This window comes from Physella acuta, unplaced genomic scaffold, assembly GCF_028476545.2.
Source record: "Physella acuta isolate Inbredline_101_S28 unplaced genomic scaffold, ASM2847654v3 ptg000186l, whole genome shotgun sequence".
NCBI lineage: Eukaryota > Metazoa > Mollusca > Gastropoda > Physidae > Physella > Physella acuta.
In genome coordinates, this window is record NW_026731705.1 from 110,360 (window position 1) to 136,656 (window position 26,297).

The 26,297-nt window shown below is 37.8% G+C and overlaps 1 protein-coding gene across 1 annotated transcript; it reads right to left on the reverse strand.

Annotated features, from left to right (window-relative positions):
- Positions 1-112: 112 nt before the first annotated feature.
- LOC131936741 (uncharacterized) lies at positions 113-26,297 on the reverse strand. The gene is made up of 11 exons (XM_059293807.1): positions 26,201-26,297; positions 25,825-25,982; positions 22,056-22,181; positions 19,995-20,217; positions 18,419-18,584; positions 18,087-18,310; positions 14,719-14,778; positions 14,079-14,617; positions 1,902-2,058; positions 1,743-1,814; positions 113-1,068 (listed from the first exon to the last, which is right to left on the reverse strand). Exons 1-11 carry the CDS (start codon positions 26,217-26,219, stop codon positions 113-115), a joined length of 2,700 nt encoding a protein of 899 aa, XP_059149790.1. The 5' UTR covers positions 26,220-26,297.

Below are 26,297 nucleotides of genomic sequence, written 5' to 3' on the forward strand. Positions count from 1 at the left end.
CACAGCAGCACGACTCGACACAAAATCGTCGCTCTTGTCACTGTCAACTTTCGCTATTCTTTATTAATTTACTCAAGGTCCCGCCCATATGCCGATAAACTCGAGTAGACAACTACAAGTCACATTCTGCCCATAACCCACTATAATTTAATCCCGTAGACTTGGATCCAGTATGGGGGTGGCTGGACCAAGCACACCCTATTCTGTACACAAAAGCCCCACTGCTACCTGGACAGGTACAAGTTGTGTACGTGTACCTGGTCATTTTACCCTTCCCCACATGCCCGTTTACATCCGGTCTGGGTAACTCCTGCCTGTGTACCCAGTGACCTACAGAGACCTTCTTAGAACAGCCATGAGGATGTGACACTATAATGGTCAGCTTGTCCACATCTCTACGACTCTTGTATTTGTCCTCTAGTTTTTGCCATAGATCAATATACCGAATCATTATCTTTTGCAGATTTTCACCCATATCTAAATCATGTGTCGCACAATTTAAAATTGACATATCTCCCACAGAATTTGACCCACTATCCTTCAACGCACAAATCTTGACCACTGGACTTTTATCATCATCAAACCACAACCTGCAGTTGGACTTTCTCGCCTCACTCTCATCAAAAACCACATGTGTAGCTGTCGCCACCTGAATCCTCCACCACACTTTGCTGGGTGTTTTTGACTTTAGGCAATCAGGACATGGACAAGTTCTGTAGTCCCTCATTTGTTCTGTAATCTTGGTAGCATTAAACATCCTCCCTGTCCCTGTTGTCATTATTCTCTTGCCCCTGGTGTTGTAGAATGGATATGGATCTTTAGTGCCTGGTACAAACTCTGGTCTGTCAGGACTGGTGAAGTTAATGCCTATCCTGACAGTTAGGTCAGCCACAATTTTTATAAAGTCGTACAGGTCGTTGTCATCGTAACCAGGAGGAAAGTGTTCAAGACTGAACTTATTTACGGGTACAAACTCTTCATGGCCAGGGTTTTTCTTGCAATTTGTCTGGTGTTGATGTAATTCTGCCTCACCTTGACCTTCAAGACATTCTTGTACTTCATGTGTACCTATATAGGTACACAAAATGGTTGTTATTACTGTAAACATTTCATTTGCTGGTAAATGTAAAATTGTAAAATAACAAAGTAGAATTCCATGAACCTCACTAAAAATTAAGCATCCAGTTAAGTCATATTTATTGTCACATTTCATTGTCACCGGGTCTTGACTCAAGTGCCGAGATTGAAACGAAACGGTCCGTTAAAATCGGTAAAATTTAACTCGCCCGTTTCGATACATGACGAAGCACTAAGCACAACAAAAGTAGTGTAGAACAAGTTAAATAAAACCTTGTAATAATAATCGTTTGTAAAAATCTACAACCTCGAAACAAATTCTCCAGACATCTTAACCATCACTATCATGCTGTAAAAATATTAAAAAAAAACAAGGACTACACCAAACCCAAATCATTAATCAAGGACTACACCTAAACTAAGTAATTAACCAATCTCATTTATCAATGACTATCCCTAAACCAAATAATTAACTATTCTCATTAATCAAGGACTACACCGAAACCAAATCATTAATCAAGGACTACACCGAAACCAAATCATTGACCAGTCTCATTAATCAAGGACTACACCTAAACCAAATTATTGACCAGTCTCATTGTTTATTTTTTTTTAAATATCCGCATTATTTTGTTCTAAACAATAGGACAATGAATGGACGTTACCTGAAAAATATTTTGATATGTCATCCTCACTTGTCAAACTGTTGTGGTCATCTAAATTACCCAGGATATTTCCTTTTGATAAAATACAACATAGTAGTTTAAACATCTGCACCAATAGACACAAATATTATCAAAGAAAAATATAATTCATTTGTTTACCTGTGAAATTGTTTGATAGATCAAAACTGGGCATTTTTTCACTGCTGGCCATTTTTTCACTGCTGGCCATCTTGTCATTACTGGCCATCAATGTAGTCTTAATGTCATTAGTTGCAGTTATTTTTAAATTATTTGTGACCTCCACATGACATATAATCTGCAGCAAGTGTAATATAGCAAGTCAGTGTGCATTTTAAAGCAAAAATATTAACATTACTATAAAATTAAAATTCCTCCCAAAAATAAAATAAAAAAACTACATTATATTCAGCTTTCAAGGACTTGGAAAAAAAGAGATTGTTCAACTAAGGTTTGTTTAAAATGTTGAAGCCTTTTATCAGTGACTCTATCTGAAACACAAATAGCATCCCATCGATAAGGTAACATGAACCAAAACTAAACCGAACTAATATATCAACTTTACATAACAGCCAAAATTCATTTAGTCGATATATAAAAAGTGGGGGAATAGTTTTCAATTTCAAAGCTAAAAAGTACAAAAAAGAATTTGCCGAATTCTAAAGATAAAATTAACATGATTTAAATGTCATATTTTATCAGATTTCTGGAAGTAGGGAAACATTCTATGTAAATGTAAATATAACCAACATAACGTGGCTACACAGCTTATTTATGAGTCTATAGCCCGAGGGCCGCATAAATATTAAAATATCAGTTCGGGGCAGAGTTTATTGAAGGCATCTCTCTGTCCGAGCACCCCCCCTCTCCCCAATGAACATCTACCGCCCACGCCACCCCCCACCCCCCACCCCCAAGAAAAATAATTTTATATAGAAATATATACACAATTCAAATGGTCCCGCTCCAGGGGGCCGACAACACATTCGGGGTCAAAGTTTGTTATCAAGTTGTTCTTCAAGTTTTTCATCCTTAAAATGTTTGTTCACACAGGGAGGTTGTTCCAAATTTTAAAATTAGATTTATGCAAGATATGTAGATATATGCAAGATACATGTAGATATATACAAGACACAGGTGGATATAAACAAGGCAAAGTTCCGTATATACAGGTCACAAGATAATATATACAGAAATAGGTTTATATTTACAAGATACAGGTTGATATATGAAAGACATATGTTAATACATACAAGACACTGGTTAATATAGACATAAACTATAATATTCAAGTCTCGTCTAGATTGCAAACGTCGTTTACTAATTGGTTTCGTCAGGTATGTGTTGTGTGCAACACAATAATAGTATGCGATCCTGATGTGTCATTGTCTGTTTCGTAATGAAATGGTGCTAGAAATGTGTTGGGTAATGAAACAGTTACATATGTGTCGTTATTAAATGGTGCTAGAAATGTGTTGGGTAATGAAACAGTTACATATGTGTCGTTATTAAATGGTGCTAGAAATGTGTTGGGTAATGAAACAGTTACATATGTGTCGTTATTAAATGGTGCTAGAAATGTGTTGGGTAATGAAACAGTTACATATGTGTCGTTATTAAATGGTGCTAGAAATGTGTTGGATAATGGAACAGTTACAGAAGTGTCGTTATGAAATGGCGCTAGAAATGTGTTGGGTAATGGAACAGTTACAGAAGTGTCGTTATTAAATGGTGCTAGGAATGTGTTGGATAATGGAACAGTTACAGAAGTGTCGTTATGAAATGGTGCTAGAAATGTGTTGGATAATGGAACAGTTATAGAAGTGTCGTTATGAAATGGTACTAGAAATGTGTTGGGTAATGGAACATTTACACAAGTGTCGTTATGAAATGATGCTAGAAATGTGTTGGGTAATGGAACAGTTACAGAAGTGTCGTTATGAAATGGTGCTAGAAATGTTTTCTAGAGTAACTCTGACAGGCAATTCCCAGTTACTACAGTGTCGTCAGTTGACGATTACGGTACTTTGAGTTCCAGGTGGTTCTGTTACACTCTGACGTCATTGCGTCCGTCCAGTTCAAGTGGACTCCTGAATGACGTCATTGAGATCAACATTATTTTAGTCTCACTCACCCACTAACCTTCTAAATAAATCGAATGAAAATATCTTTCTCATATTAATATGTCGTCGTTTTGTTTTTAAACAATGTCTATTACAAAAAACAAAACAACACACGAAATAATACAACGCAAGAAATAAGTATGTCCTGGACAGACAGAGCGCAAATACCTGAAGCCTAGTAAAAAGTTTAAAATAACAGGGTCAGGTAGAGGTGTTAGAAATTTAGCTCGCAATTTGCCGACCATGATGGACGATACACAGAGGAATCAAGTTACACATACATTCATATGCGTTTTTTGAAAAATCGGAAAGAGTGTAAAGAACTACTTCCGATCACCGGAAATTATACAAACTTTGATAAAAAAACAGGAAATTAGATCTTTTTCTTATATGTGAAATTTCGTCTATCTACCAGAAACAGTACTCAAGTTATAAGCTTTTGAAATCGCTGAAAAAATAGCAGAGTTTATATACTATTTACGTATACATTTTCTTCAAATTAGTTTTAACGGTACTCAAGTTATCGTGTACACAGACAGACATACACACACGCACATACATACGATAAAAGTTTTTCCGACTCAGGGAGACGTAATTGCGCAATTATAATACTTCCTCTGTACTTCGTGTAAATGAAAGTACAAACAAGTTGAAGAATAGGCTATGTTTAAGAATATCGCATTATTATCACAGACAAGTATTTCAATATATCATCAACTGTAGCTTTTTAGATAATGACAATACAAACAATATATATATATATATATATATATATATATTATATATATATATATATATATATATATATATATATATATATATATATATATATATATATATATTGCAATATATACACTTACTTTGTAATATCTACACAAACGCCGTGTTTAAATTATTTCTTTCTGGATCAACATATTTTTGTAATAAGGAACTTCATAAAACCCACCTTGATAACAGATCGTTTTAAAAACATTTTTTTTTCATTATATCTATGTGTACATTATTTAAATGTAATTTGTTATCCATCAGAACAGATTAAAATCCTTTATAAAACGTTCATTTAAAATCAACACAAGATGATCTCTAACACACCTACCTGTTTTATCGTTGGACCGTGTGACACAATATGGTGTCGCTCTATTTAAAGACTTTTAATGACATAAAATGGAAAACGGAAGGACAAATACGGGGGCGGGGGGGGGGGGGGAGAGGGGGGGGGGGGGGCGGGGGTTTTCAACGTAGGGGACGTCGAACGGAATTTGTAATGTGTACTTTAGACTCTATTCACAGAGTTCTTTCAACCTTTGAAATGTTCAAACATTTGACTAACCCTTAACAGGCTACTGTGTGTTTGTGTGTGTGTGTGTGTCGTTGTGGGTGTGCGGGAGTGTTTATAATCCTAATATTTTATCGGACACATAAAGCAGGTATAGCGTTTCCCATGTTAGGATGCTGTAGGCTACCATGATTTCTTGACTGAGTTAATATGGAGCGCGATGTTTTAACTGGCTACAATAAAAACATCATTTTAAAAAAACAGCAGCCCCTTTTTAATAGAATCAGGGAATTTCTTAAACTAGCATGTTACTGCACCCATAGATACATGAACCATCCACACATAGATACATGAACCATTACTGCACCCATTGATACATGAACTATCACTGCACACATAGATACATGAACTATCACTGCACACATAGATACATGAACCATCAGTGCACCCATTGATACATGAACCATCAGTGCACCCATTGATACATGAACCATCACTGCACCCATTAATACATGAACCATCAGTGCACCCATTGATACATGAACCATCAGTGCACCCATTGATACATGAACCATCAGTGCACCCATTGATACATGAACCATCACTGCACCCATAGATACATGAACCATCAGTGCACCCATTGATACATGAACCATTACTGCACCCATTGATACATGAACTATCACTGCACCCATTAATACATGAACCATCAGTGCACCCATAGATACATGAAACATCAGTGCACCCATTGATACATGGCCCATCACTGCACCCATTAATACATGAACCATCAGTGCACACATTAATACATGAACCATCAGTGCACCCATTGATACATGGCCCATCAGTGCACCCATTGATACATGAACCATCAGTGCACCCATTGATACATGAACCATCCACCCATTGATACATGAACCATCCACCCATAGATACATGAGCCATCAGTGCACCCATTGATACATGAACCATCCACCCATTGATACATGAACCATCAGTGCACCCATTGATACATAAACCATCAGTGCACCCATTGATACATAAACCATCCACCCATTGATACATGAACCATCCACCCATTGATACATGAACCATCAGTGCACCCATTGATACATGAACCATCCACCCATTGATACATGAACCATCAGTGCACCCATTGATACATGAACCATCCATCCATTGATACATAAACCATCAGTGCACCCATTGATACATGAACCATCCACCCATTGATACATGAACCATCACTGCACCCATTGATACATGAACCATCCACCCATAGATACATGAACCATCAGTGCACCCATTGATACATGAACCATCCACCCATTGATACATGAACCATCAGTGCACCCATTGATACATGAACCATCAGTGCACCCATTTATACATAAACCATCCACCCATTGATACATGAACCATCAGTGCACCCATTGATACATGAACCATCCACCCATTGATACATGAACCATCCACCCATTGATACACGAACTATCCACCAATAGATACATGAACCATCAGTGCACCCATTGATACATGAACCATCCACCCATTGATACATGAACCATCCACCAATTGATACATGAACCATCAGTGCACCCATTGATACATAAACCATCCACCCATTGATACATGAACCATCCACCCATTGATACATGAACCATCAGTGCACCCATTGATACATGAACCATCCACCCATTGATACATGAACAAACCACCCATTGATACATGAACCATCCACCCATTGATACATGAACTATCCACCCATAGATACATGAACTATCAGTGCACCCATTGATACATTAACCATCCACCAATTGATACATGAACCATCAGTGCACCCATTGATACATAAACCATCCAACCATTGATACATGAACCATCAGTGCACCCATTGATACATGAACCATCAGTGCAACCATTGATACATAAACCATCCACCCATTGATACATAAACCATCCACCCATTGTTACATAAACCATCCACCCATTGATACATGAACCATCCACCCATTGATACATGAACCATCCACTAATTGATACATGAACCATCAGTGTACCCATTGATACATGAACCATCAGTGCACCCATTGATACATAAACCATCCACCCATTGATACACGAACCATCCACCCATTGATACATTAACCATCCACCAATTGATACATGAACCATCAGTGCACCCATTGATACATGAACCACCCACACATTGATACATGAACCATCAGTGCACCCATTGATACATGAACCATCCACCCATTGATACATAAACCATCCACCCATTGATACATGAACCATCACTGCACCCATTGATACATGAACCATCCACCCATTGATACATGAACCATCAGTGCACCCAATGATACATGAACCATCACTGCACCCATTGATACATGAACCATCAGTGCACCCATTGATACATGAACCATCAGTGCACCCATTGATACATGAACCATCACTGCACCCATTGATACATGAACCATCCACCCATTGATACATGAACCATCACTGCACCCATTGATACATGAACCATCCACCCATAGATACATGAACCATCAGTGCACCCATTGATACATGAACCATCCACCCATTGATACATGAACCATCACTGCACCCATTGATACATGAACCATCCACCCATAGATACATGAACCATCAGTGCACCCATTGATACATGAACCATCCACCCATTGATACATGAACCATCAGTGCACCCATTGATACATGAACCATCAGTGCACCCATTTATACATAAACCATCCACCCATTGATACATGAACCATCAGTGCACCCATTGATACATGAACCATCCACCCATTGATACATGAACCATCCACCCATTGATACACGAACTATCCACCCATAGATACATGAACCATCAGTGCACCCATTGATACATGAACCATCCACCCATTGATACATGAACCATCCACCAATTGATACATGAACCATCAGTGCACCCATTGATACATAAACCATCCACCCATTGATACCTGAACCAGCCACCCATTGATACATGAACCATCAGTGCACCCATTGATACATGAACCATCCACCCATTGATACATGAACAAACCACCCATTGATACATGAACCATCCACCCATTGATACATGAACTATCCACCCATAGATACATGAACTATCAGTGCACCCATTGATACATTAACCATCCACCAATTGATACATGAACCATCAGTGCACCCATTGATACATAAACCATCCAACCATTGATACATGAACCATCAGTGCACCCATTGATACATGAACCATCCACTAATTGATACATGAACCATCAGTGTACCCATTAATACATGAACCATCAGTGCACCCATTGATACATGAACCATCAGTGTACCCATTGATACATGAACCATCAGTGCACCCATTGATACATAAACCATCCACCCATTGATACACGAACCATCCACCCATTGATACATTAACCATCCACCAATTGATACATGAACCATCAGTGCACCCATTGATACATGAACCACACACCCATTGATACATGAACCATCAGTGCACCCATTGATACATGAACCATCAGTGCACCCATTGATACATAAACCATCCACCCATTGATACATGAACCATCAGTGCACCAATTGATACATGAACCATCCACCCATTGATACATGAACCATCAGTGCACCCAATGATACATGAACCATCACTGCACCCATTGATACATGAACCATCAGTGCACCCATTGATACATGAACCATCAGTGCACCCATTGATACATGAACCATCAGTGCACCCATTGATACATGAACCATCAGTGCACCCATTGATACATGAACCATCAGTGCACCCATTGATACATGAACCATCCACCCATTGATACATGAACCATCCACCCATTGATACATGAACCATCACTGCACCCATAGATACATGAACCATCCACCCATTGATACATGAACCATCAGTGCACCCATTGATACATGAACCATCCACCCATTGATACATGAACCATCAGTGCACCCAATGATACATGAACCATCACTGCACCCATTGATACATGAACCATCAGTGCACCCATTGATACATGAACCATCAGTGCACCCATTGATACATGAACCATCAGTGCACCCATTGATACATGAACCATCAGTGCACCCATTGATACATGAACCATCCACCCATTGATACATGAACCATCCACCCATTGATACATGAACCATCCACCCATTGATACATGAACCATCACTGCACCCATAGATACATGAACCATCCACCCATTGATACATGAACCATCAGTGCACCCACTGCATACATTGACAATAGTTCTTGCAAAATAGCTTTAGTATAGCATACGGACATTTTCACCAAATACAGACCGCTATATCATTCCATTGCATTAGAGCATACTTGGACATTAATGTCTGATAAAAAGCAAACATCGCAAGCAAATATCGAAATTTCGGAATTTCAATTTTCTTCAAAAGCCCACAAGTAGGAGAGACGTTAGGCGTGTCTTGAACGTATCACGTGACAACTAAATCAGCATCGTAGTTTACATGCCTATGATCATTCAGTGTTTATTTAAACCACGCTCTTGGGTAAAGCTTTACTTCTGCACCGAGTTTTTAAATCTGAATGTCATAGTGTAACATTAACTAAACCACTGGTGGTAGTGTAACATTAACTAAACCACTGGTGGTAGTGTAACATTAACTAAACCAATGGTGGTAGTGTAACATTAACTAAACCAATGGTGGTAGTGTAACATTAACTAAACCACTGGTGGTAGTGTAACATTAACTAAACCATTGGTGGTAGTGTAACATTAACTAAACCACAGGTGGTAGTGTAACATTAACTAAACCACTGGTGGTAGTGTAACATTAACTAAACCAATGGTGGTAGTGTAACATTATCTAAACCACTGGTGGTAGTGTAACATTAACTAAACCAATGGTGGTAGTGTAACATTAACTAAACCAATGGTGGTAGTGTAACATTAACTTAACCACTGGTGATAGTGTAACATTAACTAAACCAATGGTGGTAGTGTAACATTAACTAAACCAATGGTGGTAGTGTAACATTAACTAAACTACTGGTGGTAGTGTAACATTAACTAAACCAATAATGATAGCGTAACATTAACTAAACCAATGGTGGTAGTGTAACATTAACTATACCAATGGTGGTAGTGTAACATTAACTAAACCACTGTGGTCAAAGCACATATGGTCAACGCAGTAAGACGATATATATATATATATATATATATATATATATATATATATATATATATATATATATATATATATATATATATAAATTCCCGGCTACGCCACTTGTGTGTGGTATGGAGTTAGTCGATTGAGGTGGGGATTTTGGAACATGCTGTGTGAGATAATATGAAGTGAGTAGCCAGGGGTGTGTTTTTAAGGTGAAAAATATTCTAAGAATTTCTACTCCATTTTACACTTTACATAAAAATATCTTCATTTCTACTTCATTAGTTGTGCGATGGAATCTGTAGGGATTGTGGTTTGTGGAAAGTGGTGTGTTTGTGTGATATCAATTATTTGAGTGGAGGGTGGTGTACTGGTGTTAAGGGATATGTGTGGGTTGTGTGTGGGTTGTGTGTGGGTTGTGTGTGGGTTGTGTGTGGGTTGTGTGTGGGTTGTGTGTGGGTTGTGTGTGGGTTGTGTGTGGGTTGTGTGTGGGTTGTGTGTGTGTGGGTTGTGTGTGGGTTGTGTGTGGGTTGTGTGGGTTGTGTGGGTTGTGTGTGGGTTGTGTGTGGGTTGTGTGTGGGTTGTGTGTGTGTTGTGTGTGGGTTGTGTGTGGGTTGTGTGTGGGTTGTGTGTGGGTTGTGTGTGGCCGTGTGGGTTGTGTGTGGGTTGTGTGTGGGTTGTGTGTGGGTTGTGTGTGGGTTGTGTGTGGGTTGTGTGTGGGTTGTGTGTGGGTTGTGTGGGTTGTGTGGGTTGTGTGTGGGTTGTGTGTGGGTTGTGTGTGGGTTGTGTGTGGGTTGTGTGTGGGTTGTGTGTGGGTTGTGTGTGGGTTGTGTGTGGGTTGTGTGTGGCCGTGTGGGTTGTGTGTGGGTTGTGTGTGGGTTGTGTGTGGGTTGTGTGTGGGTTGTGTGTGGGTTGTGTGTGGGTTGTGTGTGGCCGTGTGGGTTGTGTGTGGGTTGTGTGTGGGTTGTGTGTGGGTTGTGTGTGGGTTGTGTGTGGGTTGTGTGTGGGTTGTGTGTGGGTTGTGTGTGGGTTGTGTTGTGTGAGACATTAAAATGTGGGTCGCAGTGTGTTTTACGATCAAGCATATCACTTTGAGTTTGTTTTTGTGTTGATCAGTGATGTTACGGGTCAGTTGTTGGTTAGATTAGAATAGACTAGAATAGACTAGAATAGACTAGAATAGACTAGAATAGACTAGAAAACTAGAATAGACTAGAATGGACTAGAATAGACTAGAATAGACTAGAATAGACTAGAATAATCCAGAACGCAGGGGATAGGCGTGTGTGAGTTAACCACGGGGTGTTTAGGTATTGTTACCACAAGGTCGAATGCGAGTATAAAAACTGTAGTAAACGATTGTGAAGGTGGTAGCGGTTAGGGCTTATGGTGTAATGGTGAAGGTGAGAAGCTACATAAAGGATTGAACAGTGCCTTGAATCGTGTTTGGAGTTGAACGAAAGGTCGATGGTAATAGGTGTGGGGGCGGGGTTTATGGTGTGGTATATTCAAGTAGTGGTAAGGTATAGTATTTTTCATGCTGTTATTCTCTTTCAGTTCCTCATTTTAATGTATACAGTTCAAATTTTATTAGCAAGAATAAAAACGATACTATATTTCGAGACAATCTTTGCTGTACTCCAAAGAGTATTTTATTTCACTTGGTTTATTTTTATTTTACAGTAACATTTGAGTATTCGCTTAGTGTGTGATCAGTTTTAAGTAATAATACATACATTGGTATGTTGTGTGTGTCGTTATTTCTCACACTGGTGCAAACATTTTTTTTCTCTCCACAGTTTAAGAAAGGGTAGACAACTGCGTATTTTTTAAATAATTTCTATTTTATCGGCTATCTCCCTTTGATCTTTAAAATTTCCGTGCTCTATTGTTTTTTTTTCCAAATCATTCAACAGATGTGTCCGCCCATTTCAGGCATTGTATAGAGGGCAATTTTAAGAGGAGGGGAGGGGGCGATAATGATTGGGGATTATTAATTAACTGTACTGGTAATTGACTGAAGAACGTTCTATATTTTTTAAAATATTACAAATGCTTTATAAGTGAGAGTGATTTGTGTAACTTTATAAAGTCAGATAATCACTGTTATCGTGTGTTTTATTAACACCCCATTGCCGGAATTGTAAAAAAATTTTTTAGCAGGCAACCCATCATATATAACCATCATTTTCCGTGTTTCTTTCAGGCATTTGTTCCCTTCCACCCAACCCCACCATTCGGACGAAATAGAGAAAAAAAGGTTTACACAAAGTAGCTCTAAGTGTACAGCTACTTTAACGCTATCTTTGTTTTTGTTGTACACAACTGTCCAATGTTACAAACATAGATTGACGTAGTTCTAATGTAACTGTGCGCTTTGCAAGTACTTTGTTTATGTTAAACTATACATTATCCATTACAATTCTAATGCAAGTTTGATTGCTTAATTTTTTTTATAACTCTTAGCAAATCCACGATAGCTTACAATATATTTTCAACAATCTTTAAGGTTACAGAGTGGGAGGTAAATTTGGGCTAAAAAACCGGCCATAAAAAATAATTTAAATCCTATTTCAAAACGTGTGCACTGTTCCTTGGTAGTTCTTTTGTAAAATGTGTTATAACCGTGAGTAATGTTTCTTCATTGTCTATAAAATCTGCGTTGTGTTTTGTTATTAAAAGGACCAAGTCTATGGAAGCAAGAGGAACAGGCTAACCTCGGAGTAAACAGCCTAAATGGCGCATAACATGTTAATACTTAATACTTTATGTGTTGGAGGAAATTACCAAAAAAAATTCAATAAAAAACGAAGAGGAAAAGATGTAATTCTTTCTATTCTATTACAAATGTAAACAGTAGCTCCCAACTATTTATCAGCATTCAGACCAATGAAAAAACAAACACATTTGTTAAGTAGGTCAATTCGAAAGTTTACTGCATTATAATTGTATGGAAATAAAATGCACACAATACAAATAATTTTACGTCTACTATGAGTACCCATGATTAAGTGTTCCATTGAAAACCCTTCGATCTATCCTAATAGCTTAATTCTATTGAGTTACAGACTAACATAGCCTGTCATATCGAGAGCGAAAGTGTTTCCCCAATATTGGGGGTTTCGGGTCTTTATTTGAAAGTATCGATCAATTTAAATTTATATTAAATTAAAATTAAATTATAAAGACAAGTCAACGTAATTATGTTGGGTAGGAGTCAAAAACACATTGTGGTTTTAAACATAATTACATAGTTAATGGTTATTCATCGAATCACTTAATTTGCTTAATCATTGACGAAAATAACATTTCATTATTTTCTAAAGTGTTTTAAAGCCACCCTAGGCTACTGCACTGTAACCCATTAAAATTAGTTCCACTGTGTACATGTGTAGAGGACCCGTACCCCAACCTGTACACATAAGCACCAGCACTACCCGAGCATGTAGCTGTTGTGTACGTGTACCTGGTCCAAACGTCTCCCACATGCTCTCGATCCACCCAGTGACCTACAGAGACCTGCTTAGAGCAGCCATGAGGATGTGACACTATAATGGTCAGCTTGTCCACATCTCTACGACTCTTGTATCTATCATCCACCTTTTCATTTATGCAGTCATACCGCCCCACCATCTCCTCCAGTTTATCAGCTACATCTACGTCATGTGTCGCACAAAACAACAAACATCTGTCACTTTTAATATCTAGCATCCACCCACCCACCTTCCACCCATGAATCTTGACCAGTGGACTTATATCATCATCAAACCACAACATACAGCTGGACTGTCTCGCCTCACTCTCATCAAAAACCACAAATCTGGCTGTCACCACAACAACCTCCCACCACACTTTGCTGGGTGTGTCCGAGTGGTCACATTCAGGACATGGACAAGTTCTGTTGTTTAGCATTCCCTCTGTGTACTTGGTGACACGCTCCACCCACCCAGTCCCTGTCCTCAGTGAGTTCTGTCCCTTGGTGTTGTAGCCAGGATATGGATCTTTAGTGCCTGGTACAAACTCTGGTCTGTCTGGACTGGTCAACTTAACGGCTACCCTGACAGAAAGGTCAGCCAGGGCTTGAACTAGTTGAACCAGCTCGTTGTTACGGTAACCAGGAGGGAGATGATGAGCGACAAATTTATTAATAGGAATAAACTTCTCATGTCCTGGATTTTTGTTACAATTTCTTAAGAGAGTGTGTAAGGAAGAGTCTTTAAAATTATTCTCGTCTTCAATATTTCCTTCTGTTTCCAAGTCATCTGTAAAATAAACATTTCAAATTATAACGCAAATTATATTAACACCTACTCTCTCTACGATTTACAAACATTCATCACGTGATTTATACAACAAAACTCACCGTTAGATAACTTAATTTGATCAGACATTTCCGTCTCTGTAGTTGTATCTTTGTTGTTATCTGTTTTAAATAACATCATTACATTTTTAACATTTTTATTAATGGAATATCGTTGCAAAGGGTTTTTTTTTTAAAAATCAAAGGCTGTATTTCAATCAATTTATGCATAACATTTTTTAACAAAAAATGTAAAGGATTATTGTCATTGCGTAGATATATTCAAATTTATTCAAATTTATTTAAAAAATGGTAACAATTGTAGGCACGAAGGCCTTTTTCACATTGGCCGTTTAAACAAATAAAACAACAATTCAATAACACATAGCAGTAACATACCACTAAAAATGTGGAATAAAGAAATAATGTTACATAGTTATAAAACAAAATGAGATTAAAAAAGAATATAATACATGAATGAGAAATGTTTCAATGAGTCAGTTAGAGAGGTCCTTAAATAATTAATGTTTTAGTTTAGATTTGAATATATTTTCAGATCTAGATAGCTTTACTTTATTAGGAAGATTGTTTCACAAATTAAAACTAAAGTAGGCGAAGCTATGTATTTGGAAAAAAAAGTTGTATATGCGAACGGTAAATTAAGACGACGATTTAATTTAATGTTAAAAGAAAATAGATCTGATAAGTAAGAGGGGGCTGTTTTGTGGAATATTTCATGTAAAAAATTGATTTAGTATATATTATCTTTTTATTTAATGGAAGTATTTTAGTTGTAAGAAAAGAATCCAGACTACTAGACAAGCCAGTAACCAGTTTTATAGCCCTTTTTTGTAATGATAGAAGAGGACGTACTTATTTATAAAGCTGCCACTCCACTACAGCAGCATAATCCAACCTAGATTAAATAAAAGCTTCATAAAAAAACTAGCCTGCTCCTATAGTCCAGAAAGTTCTTTATCCTTGCTAGTTGAAAAGTTGCCTTTAATAAGGACATTCTTAGAAGATGAATATGATCGGACCAAGTGAGGTTGTGATCTATAACCAATCCTAGGCATTTTTAACTGTTAACCTGTTCAATGTTTGTATTGTCTATAGTAATGCGTAATGAGGTGGATGAAAGACGAAGGCGTTTCTGATGAGTTGTAATAATCATTGACTTGGTTTTATCGGGGTGAAGTTTCATTTTGTTAAATTTTGTCCATATAGCAAGCTGATTGGCACATGTTTGAAGTTTGTAACTGAGTGACTCAGCACTGTCAGCAAAGACATGTAACAAAGTATTATCAGCGAACATCTCGCACTGACCAGCGTCATTGTGTAATGGAAGATCATTAATGTATAAAGAAAAAAGTAAAGGACCTAAGATTGAGCCCTGTGGAACCCCTATATTAACATATTTCTGTGAAGAGATGGTATTAAGGTGAAACACGCGTTGAGATCGGTTAGATAAAAAGGAGTGAGGTAACCTAACTGTAAAGTCGTGGAATTTGTATGGAATTAGTTTTTTAAGAAGAATGCTGTGATCAATAGAATCAAAGGCTTTTCTGAAATCGACGAAAAGCGTGCCACAGAGTAGGTTTTTGTTAATATTTTTAAGCCAGTTTTCATTTATCGTAATCAGAGCAGTGTGACAAGAATGAAACTTTCTAAACCCAGACTGATTACTATGGAAAAGCTTAAGCTTTTCTAGGTAGTTTGACATGCATATATGTATTTCTAGTGACTTGGAGAGGGAAGAAAGTATAGAAATTGGCCTGCAGTTATTAGCATCTTGGATGTTACCTTTTCTGTGTAGTGGTATAACCTTAGCATGCTTAAAATGTTTCGGGTAATAATGCTTGGCAATACAGAATTTATAGACATAGGTTAAAACTTCAGAGATTTTTGGAGCTGAAATCTTCAATACTTTATTAGAGATATCATCAAACGAAGTTGTTGAAGACGGTTTAAGAGATCTTAGTTTAGGGGTCATCCATAAATGACGTCACGCTTTTTTGACGATTTTTACCTCCCCCCTCCCCTCCGTCACACGTCGTCACAAAAAGTCAGACCCCCCTAAAATGACGTCACACCTCAACCTACAACCCCCCTCAAAATTGCAGTTGAATTTTTTTAAAACATCGATATTTTTCCAAAATCTTGTCTAAACTATTACAATTTATTAAAACAGTTATCTAAAACGCGAAATAACGTCTAAAATTCGTTTTCTAACATTGCTTTTTTATAATGCAAAATGTGACGTCGTAACATCTGAACCCCCCCCTCACCCTCATCACACATCGTCACAAAATTACGGACCCCCTCCCCCCTACGAGTGTGACGTCATTTATGGATGACCCCTTAACATATACTTCATGAACAGTGAGAAGCGGAATTATCAGCTCTGTCCTACCACGGTGAGCAGAATTACAAAAATGTTTAAGCTCCTCACTGATTGTGTAATCAGCATTTGTGTTGAGCGCTACAGATGATATAAAATGATTGTTAAAGTCACCAGCAGATATCTGGCAATGTCCAGCTGTATTACATGTGCGTTTTTTTTCTAATTATTTGATTTATGGCAGTCCAGATAGATTTGGAATTAGGTTTGCCTGACAGCAGCTTATTAAATGCTCCTTCTTCGACCTACGCACGAGCAGTTTGACATAATTTCGTTTCCTGCAAAAGTCCTTAGAAGTTCCATAACGTTTAAGCCAGTCTCTTTTATTAATTGCAGATTCGATATTGTTGTTAAACCAAAAATGTTTGTATGTAGTCTTAACCCTTTTAGAGATTTCAGGAATATGTTTTTCATATATAGTATAGAAAATACTATTCAGAAATGGCAAGATCGGGACAATTATAATTGTATACGTTGCAGAAGGGGGCAGCCAATAAATCCGAAAGAAAAAGATTTTCATTAAATTTTCTAAAAGAGCGATAATTTATAGTTATGTGTTGCCGCGAAGGTACACATAATCTTTTCGTCGAAAAAGTACAACAAACAGGGAAGTGGTCACTAACACCACAAGAGGGGACACAGACCTCTATTAGGTTGCAGTCAGGTGATGCGTAGATGTGATTAATTATTGTAGGCCTACTTGATTTATCATTGAATTAGACTAGACTTGTAGAAGTTACAAAGGACGTTGCAAACTTGACGGTGGACACTTTTGTGCGAGAGTATTGTGCGCGTGTTCAATAAAATATTTGTGGCATGAGTGTGACGTGAGCATGACGCGACAATGTACCGATGACGTAAGACGCAGAAGTGAAGTTAGTTAGGGGTTAGCCAAAATAGAAGACGGATATATGTGGGTATTGTGTAATAGATCTATAACTGTGCGATGATAAATTTAATTTCATAAACCTTACGATTGTACCTTCGTGTATCTACAACACATAACATTACTTAAATTGTTTTTGCTTACCTGCAACAAAATGTTCTTTAATTAACTCCCTTGATGTAGGACGCTCCTCTGGTATTGCATTGAACGTGGAATTTAAAAACAACTTCAAATTTTCAGACGCAGTGTCTGGAAGTCTAAACTCAGCTGTTGGGTTGGTCGCCATTTGTATGATGACCCTGGTTGGTTGAAGGTCAGGGAAAGGTGGGGACCCAGTGACCATCTCTACCACTGTAGCCCCTACACTCCTGTGGGAGGTCAAACAAGGCAGTGGACGTTTACATGTTTCTTTATTCAGCTAGGAGCTAACATGGCCATAACAACGACTCAAAATAATATCACAATGTTTTACTGACCATATGTCGACTTTAAAATCATAAGGTTTCTCATTGATAATCTCAGGTGCCATCCATTTGACTGTTCCCATCTCTGATGTGTTGGTTGTTTGGTTTCTCAGAATTTTAGAAATTCCTAAATCTGCCAGCTTTATTTTTAAGTCTTGGTCCAACAAAATATTAGCACCTGTACAGAAAACGTATGGTTTACAACAGTGCTACAACAGTGCTACAACAGTGCTACAACAGTGCTACAACAGTGCTACAACAGTGCTACAATACAACAGTGCTACAACAGTGCTACAACAGTGCTACAACAGTGCTACAACAGTGCTACAACAGTGCTACAACAGTGCTACAACAGTGCTACAACAGTGCTACAACAGTGCTACAACAGTGCTACAACAGTGCTACAACAGTGCTACAACAGTGCTACAATACAACAGTGCTACAACAGTGCTACAACAGTGCTACAACAGTGCTACAACAGTGCTACAACAGTGCTACAACAGTGCTACAACAGTGCTACAATACAACAGTGCTACAACAGTGCTACAACAGTGCTACAACAGTGCTACAACAGTGCTACAACAGTGCTACAACAGTGCTACAACAGTGCTACAACAGTGCTACAACAGTGCTACAACAGTGCTACAACAGTGCTACAATACAACAGTGGTACAACAGTGCTACAACAGTGCTACAACAGTGCTACAACAGTGCTACAACAGTGCTACAACAGTGCTACAACAGTGCTACAACAGTGCTACAACAGTGCTACAACAGTGCTACAACAGTGCTACAACAGTGCTACAATACAACAGTGCTACAACAGTGCTACAACAGTGCTACAACAGTGCTACAACAGTGCTACAACAGTGCTACAACAGTGCTACAATACAACAGTGCTACAACAGTGCTACAACAGTGCTACAACAGTGCTACAACAGTGCTACAACAGTGCTACAACAGTGCTACAATACAACAGTGCTACAACAGTGCTACAACAGTGCTACAACAGTGCTACAACAGTGCTACAACAGTGCTACAACAGTGCTACAACAGTGCTACAACAGTGCTACAACAGTGCTACAACAGTGCTACAACAGTGCTACAACAGTGCTACAATACAACAGTGCTACAATACAACAGTGCTACAACAGTGCTACAACAGTGCTACAACAGTGCTACAACAGTGCTACAACAGTGCTACAACAGTGCTACAACAGTGCTACAACAGTGCTACAACAGTGCTACAACAGTGCTACAACAGTGCTACAACAGTGCTACAACAGTGCTACAACAGTGCTACAACAGTGCTACAACAGTGCTACAACAGTGCTACAACAGTGCTACAACAGTGCTACAACAGTGCTACAACAGTGCTACAACAACACGAGGTGAGAAACGATGTGTGCGGGACATTATTAAAACAGATGGGGTTTGTGCTAATAAATTGTTCACCTTTAAATTGTTACAAAACATTAAATTGACTAATCAGTGCCTGAAGGTAGTTTATATAATCCACATGAGATATTGTGTTCATATTAACTGTGTACTATAAAGTTAAATGACTGTGTATGATAGAAACTCTCACCTTTAATATCCCTGTGTATGATTAAGTTATCATGGAGATAAATTAAGCCTTTTAAAATTTGGTAAGTAAATAGTGACGTTGTTTCTTCACTTAGAACGCCATTTTCTTCAATATATGTCTTCGTTAATTGTTTCTTTTGTTCTTCAGTAGTAGCATCCATGTGTTCTACACATTTTCCTTCTATTTCCTTCTTCTTCCCTTCTATGTAATCTTTCAATGAGCCCTAGTGAAAAATACAATTATGTTAACAATTTTGCATGATCTGTAAATTTAAATAATTTAAAGTTTACATAATGGACAATATTTAATGGATAAACGTCCGATTGAATATGAAAACCACAGTCGTTTTGTTTGTTGTTGATTTTGTTTTATAACTTTTAAATGACGCTGGGAATTACATGACGTTGTGACTTAGGTTTTGTCTTATTTTATTATATATATATATATATATATATATATATATATATATATATATATTTTACATGAGCATTTATAATTATTGTGTTTTATAACGAGACGTGAATAAATATACTCTCACAAACAGACACACACGCACAAACAAACGAAATATTTTAGTGGATACATTTGTTTGAACACGTGAGTAGGTCTATTAATCATATTGATGTACCAAGGATTATGTCCTATGCAGCAAGCGAGCGATAAAGAAATGCATGAAAACTGAGTGGCTTAAAGACTGACTTTAAGTTCAGAAAATTGTGTTAATTTCTACTTTGAATGTGGTTCTATCAATTGAGGAGTCTTGTGCACAAGTCAATTTGGTGTAATATTGAATTTTTTATGGATTTCATCAATGTCATTTATCAAAAAGTATACCATTAATGTAATAGTAGAACTAGTATATACATACTATATATATGTATATATATATATATATATATATATATATATATATATATATATATATATATATATATATATATATATATAGATAGATATATATATATAACCATTGCCACCGATAGCTTTTAAACATCAATTAGTTTGGCCAAGGAAATAAAATACAGGAATACAGGTACGATGAAAAGGAAACAAAGCCTGCATTCCTCCGTCAATTTTGTTGAAAGCCGTATAGAAAAAAGTTCAATACGCCTTTGATCATGCACATAATTACATTCTCTTCTCCATTTTTCCAAAGAAGGACACAAGTGTCGTGTATCTGTTCACCATGCACTCCCAAATTATTGATGGTAAATAATAACTAATATATGTATTTTACAACCAAGAAAAAGGCGGTGTAGACAGCCATGATCAAATGTGCAGCTTTTGTACCACGGCAAGAAAATCAAATCGTTGGCCAATGAGGGTATTTTATGGAAAGAATGAAAGTGATGCCTTGAATGCTTGGGTTATTTTTACTTGAAAGATGTCCAACGTTGTAGAACGTAAGAAAAACAAACAACAAACCTTCTTGAAGGAACTGATCCTTGCTTTTATTACTCGACATGCATATCAACGATTGGAAATCAATCAGACGCCAAAAAATTTCAAACAGAACATCCGTACCTGCGGCATTGTGGAGGCCCTTACACAAAAAGCAAGGACCACACAACCTCATTCAGTGCAACGCAAGAAATATTGTATTTTGTCCCAGATCATGTGACAAGCAAACCAAACTAGTCTGTAATGAGTGCAATCAGTTTGTGAGCGAAGAACATACCAAGCGAGTGTGCAACCAATGTCAGCAATGACATTGGGTCTACTTCTGGTTGAAATATCCTAAATATAGCCTACAAAACGTGAATACTTAATTAAGCCAGGATGTATTAACACATTGTAATATTATATTATGCCGAAATGACCCCATGGTACCAAACAAGTAAGTTTTCCTAAGGTACCAGAGCAGGGATATATATCAATAAAAATAGTAAGATCAATTTAAACACGGTACACTAGTTTAAAAAAATAATATTAAAAAATATTGTTTTTAAAAAATGTCTATATACATAAATAAACAAGTTCTTCACTGAAAAGTAATGTACAATCTATCATGCTACGATAACATGAAACGTCTAAAAATAAAAGTAATTTGTTAAATCTAACCTTCTGCATGTACGCCAAAAATATCCAGATTTTATTTTTCTCAAACTTACAGCCGTAGAACTGTACGATGTGTTCGTGATGAAGTGCACTCAAGATGGCGACCTCGACATGAAGTCTGGCAGCGTTCTGTGGGAAAAATGTTGTGTTATTATGGTGGTGTGTATGTGGTTAGTGTAATGGTGGTGTGTATGTGGTTAGTGTAATGGTGGTGTGTAGAACGTGTATGTGGTTAGTGTAATGGTGGTGTGTATGTGGTTAGTGTAATGGTGGTGTGTAAGTGGTTAGTTTAAGGGTGGTGTGTAGAACGTGTATGTGGTTAGTGTAATGGTGGTGTGTATGTGGTTAGTGTAATGGTGGTGTGTGGTTAGTGTAATGGTGGTGTGTATGTGGTTAGTGTAATGGTGGTGTGTGGTTAGTGTAATGGTGGTGTGTATGTGGTTAGTGTAATGGTGGTGTGTGGTTAGTGTAATGGTAGTGTGAATGTGGTTACTGTAATGGTGGTGTGTATGTGGTTAGTGTAATGGTAGTGCGTGGTTAGCGTAATGGTGGTGTGTGTGGTTAGTGTAATGGTGGTGTGTATGTAGTTAGTGTAATGGTGGTGTGTGTGTGGTTAGTGTAATGGTGGTGTGTATGTGGTTAGTGTAATGGTGGTGTGTATGTGGTGTGTATGTGGTTAGTGTAATGGTGGTGTGTATGTGGTTAGTGTAATGGTGGTGTGTAGACCGTGTATGTGGTTAGTGTAATGGTGGTGTGTATGTGATTAGTGTAATAGTGGTGTGTATGTGGTTAGTGTAATGGTGGTGTGTATGTGGTTAGTGTAATGGTGGTGTGTAAGTGGTTAGTTTAAGGGTGGTGTGTAGAACGTGTATGTGGTTAGTGTAATGGTGGTGTGTATGTGGTTAGTGTAATGGTGGTGTGTGGTTAGTGTAATGGTGGTGTGTATGTGGTTAGTGTAATGGTGGTGTGTGGTTAGTGTAATGGTAGTGTGAATGTGGTTACTGTAATGGTGGTGTGTATGTGGTTAGTGTAATGGTAGTGCGTGGTTAGCGTAATGGTGGTGTGTGTGGTTAGTGTAATGGTGGTGTGTATGTAGTTAGTGTAATGGTGGTGTGTGTGTGGTTAGTGTAATGGTGGTGTGTATGTGGTTAGTGTAATGGTGGTGTGTATGTGGTGTGTATGTGGTTAGTGTAATGGTGGTGTGTATGTGATTAGTGTAATAGTGGTGTGATGTGGTTAGTTTTATGGTGGTGTGTATGTGGTTTGTGTAATGGTGGTGTGTATGTGGTTAGTGTAATGGTGGCGTGTATGTGGTTAGTGTAATGGTGGTGTGTGTGTGGTTAGTGTAATGGTGTGTATGTGGTTAGTGTAATGGTGGTGTGTGTGGTTAGTGTAATGGTGTGTATGTGGTTAGTATAATGGTGGTGTGTGTGTGGTTAGTGTAATGGTGTGTATGTGGTTAGTGTAATGGCGATGTGTGTGTGGTTAGTGTAATGGTGTGTATGTGGTTACTGTAATGGTGGTGTGTATGTGGTTAGTGTAATGGTGGTGTGTATGTGGTTAGTGTAATGGTGGTGTGTATGTGGTTAGTGTAATGGTGGTGTGTGGTTAGCGTAATGGTGGTGTGTATGTGGTTAGTGTAATGGTGGTGTGTATGCGGTTAGTGTAATGGTGGTGTGTATGTGGTTAGTGTAATAGTGGTGTGTATGTGGTTAGTGTAATGGTGGTGTGTATGTGGTTAGTGTAATGGTGGTGTGTATGTGGTTAGTGTAATGGTGGTGTGTGGTTAGTGTAATGGTGGTGTGTATGTGGTTAGTGTAATGGTGGTGTGTATGTGTGTGAGGGTACAGGTGTTTTGATGATGGTTACCACCAGTTGTGATGGTACGAAAGAATCTTTGTTTGAAGTTCTTCTTGTCGTACCAGTTGTGAGGGTGGGGATTTTTAAGATGCGGAACGAATGAATCCAATAACACACAGTTCAGTTCCAAATACAAAGTTCTTTATTAAAATTATAAAAATCAAGTTCTACCTAACTAGCCTATTCTATACTCTCTACTGTTTACTACTACTACTGCTAACTGTACACTATACTACTAACTACGCACTCCCATGACCAATCCTACCACTAGCTACATTCTAACTGTTCTCTACATAACTACGTCTGCTCCATTCTTCAACCTAACACCTTCTGCCCTCGCTAGCTAATCATCATCTCCCGGCCTAACAGTGGCCCAGCTTCAGTGGCCAGCTGACCGTCCCACGTGACCGGTCAGCCCTGTGCCCATTGGCCTCTCTAACCAACCAACTAGGCCTATAGTCTGTTTCTGCTAACCTATATCTGCTAAACATGTCTGACGTAATCTTGCGTCATCACAATGTGGTTAGTGTAATGGTGGTGTGTGGTTAGTGTAATGGTGGTGTGTATGTGGTTAGTGTAATGGTGGTGTGTAGAACGTGTATGTGGTTAATGTAATGGTGGTGTGTATGTGGTTTGTGTAATGGTGGCGTGTATGTGGTTAGTGTAATGGTAGTATGTATGTGGTTAGTGTAATGGTGGTGTGTATGTGGTTGGTATAATGGTGGTGTGTATGTGGTTAGTGTAATGGTGGTGTGTGTGTGGTTAATGTAATGGTGTGTATGTGGTTAGTGTAATGGTGGTGTGTGTGTGGTTAGTATAATGGTGTGTATGTGGTTAGTGTAATGGTGGTGTGTGTGGTTAGTGTAATGGTGTGTATGTGGTTAGTGTAATGGTGGTGTGTGTGTGGTTAGTGTAATGGTGTTTTTGTGGTTAGTGTAATGGTGGTGTGTGTGTGGTTAGTATAATGGTGTGTATGTGGTTAGTGTAATGGTGGTGTGTGTGTGGTTAGTGTAATGGTGTGTATGTTGTTAGTGTAATGGTGGTGTGTGTGTGGTTAGTGTAATGGTGTGTATGTGGTTAGTGTAATGGTGTGTATGTGGTTAGTGTAATGGTGGTGTGTAAAACGTGTATGTGGTTAGGGCAGGGTTGGCAACTTTTTGAGACGGAAAAAACAAAAGTTACAATTTTCAAAATTTACCAGTTTTTATAGAGCCACTAACATTTTTAATTCAATATTATTGCGTTTAATTAGGATTAGGCGAATACATGTTTTTTTTAATTAGTAATTATTTGCTTTGTATATAAAATAATATACATTTATAAAAATAAAAACAGACATGTTTCGCACAAAACATATTAAAGTATTTTAGCTAGCTCAGTTACGATAACATTACTAATCAAATAATATAACTATAGGACTTTCCCAATCCATTTTAGAAGCTAGAACATTTTTGTTGTCTTTCTTTACAGATATCACCGGCTCAGGAAGTATTTAGTATCTCCAATTAGACAAGCAGGCATAAACTAGTCAAACCCCGACTAGACTGGCATGGACATCGATTTGATTACCGTATCGGTCACTTCTGTCCAGTTCACAACTGACTTACCTTCCACTCTACTCGTACCCCACCGTCCAGTACCCGGCTCAACCGTAGGAAACCAATAACTAAAAAACTATGTAACTCAGGTCTAATTAATGCATACTGACAGATAGCGAAATGCATTCTGAATAAAATAACATTCACTATTGAACGATATTTGAAAACGTCGGCAGTCGCAAGCATGGAATTGTTGTCACTCAAAGTTGTGCAATTGTATTCAAAATTAAAATCATATTTGCCTTAAAGTGTATTATTACTAGAATAATTTTACAAACAAACAAATGCGCTAAGCTATCAATTAATTTTTCCACCTGTTTGACTAAGCTCTCTTCCAAGAAAATTTCTTTGATGACAAAATCTTTTCTCTCAGGATGTGCAGGATCTTCTAGTAAAACAACACGACCAAAACTACCAGCACCTACAACCTCGCCAGGTCTAAAGTCTGCGGATATTTTGTGGTGTAGTTCATCTAGAATGGTGTTAAATGTAAAAATGTAAGGGCATTGAATGTATAACAGCATCTAAAATTATGTTGTAATGTTTAGTACACTACACAAAACTGCTCAAAATGTTTAAAGTAAGATATTTAAAAATCATTTAAACATTTTTTAAGTTACAGAAGTTTGAAAAAATTATCTATTGTTGTACAACAGTTATTTTAATTCTGCATGGTACTTTAAAACTTACAGTGAAAAAATTTCTCCATCTTCTAATAGAAATAAAACCTTTGTCTGTTGTTCACGTGAACCTAATAAGTGCAGAAAGGTTGGTGCTCATTAAATTT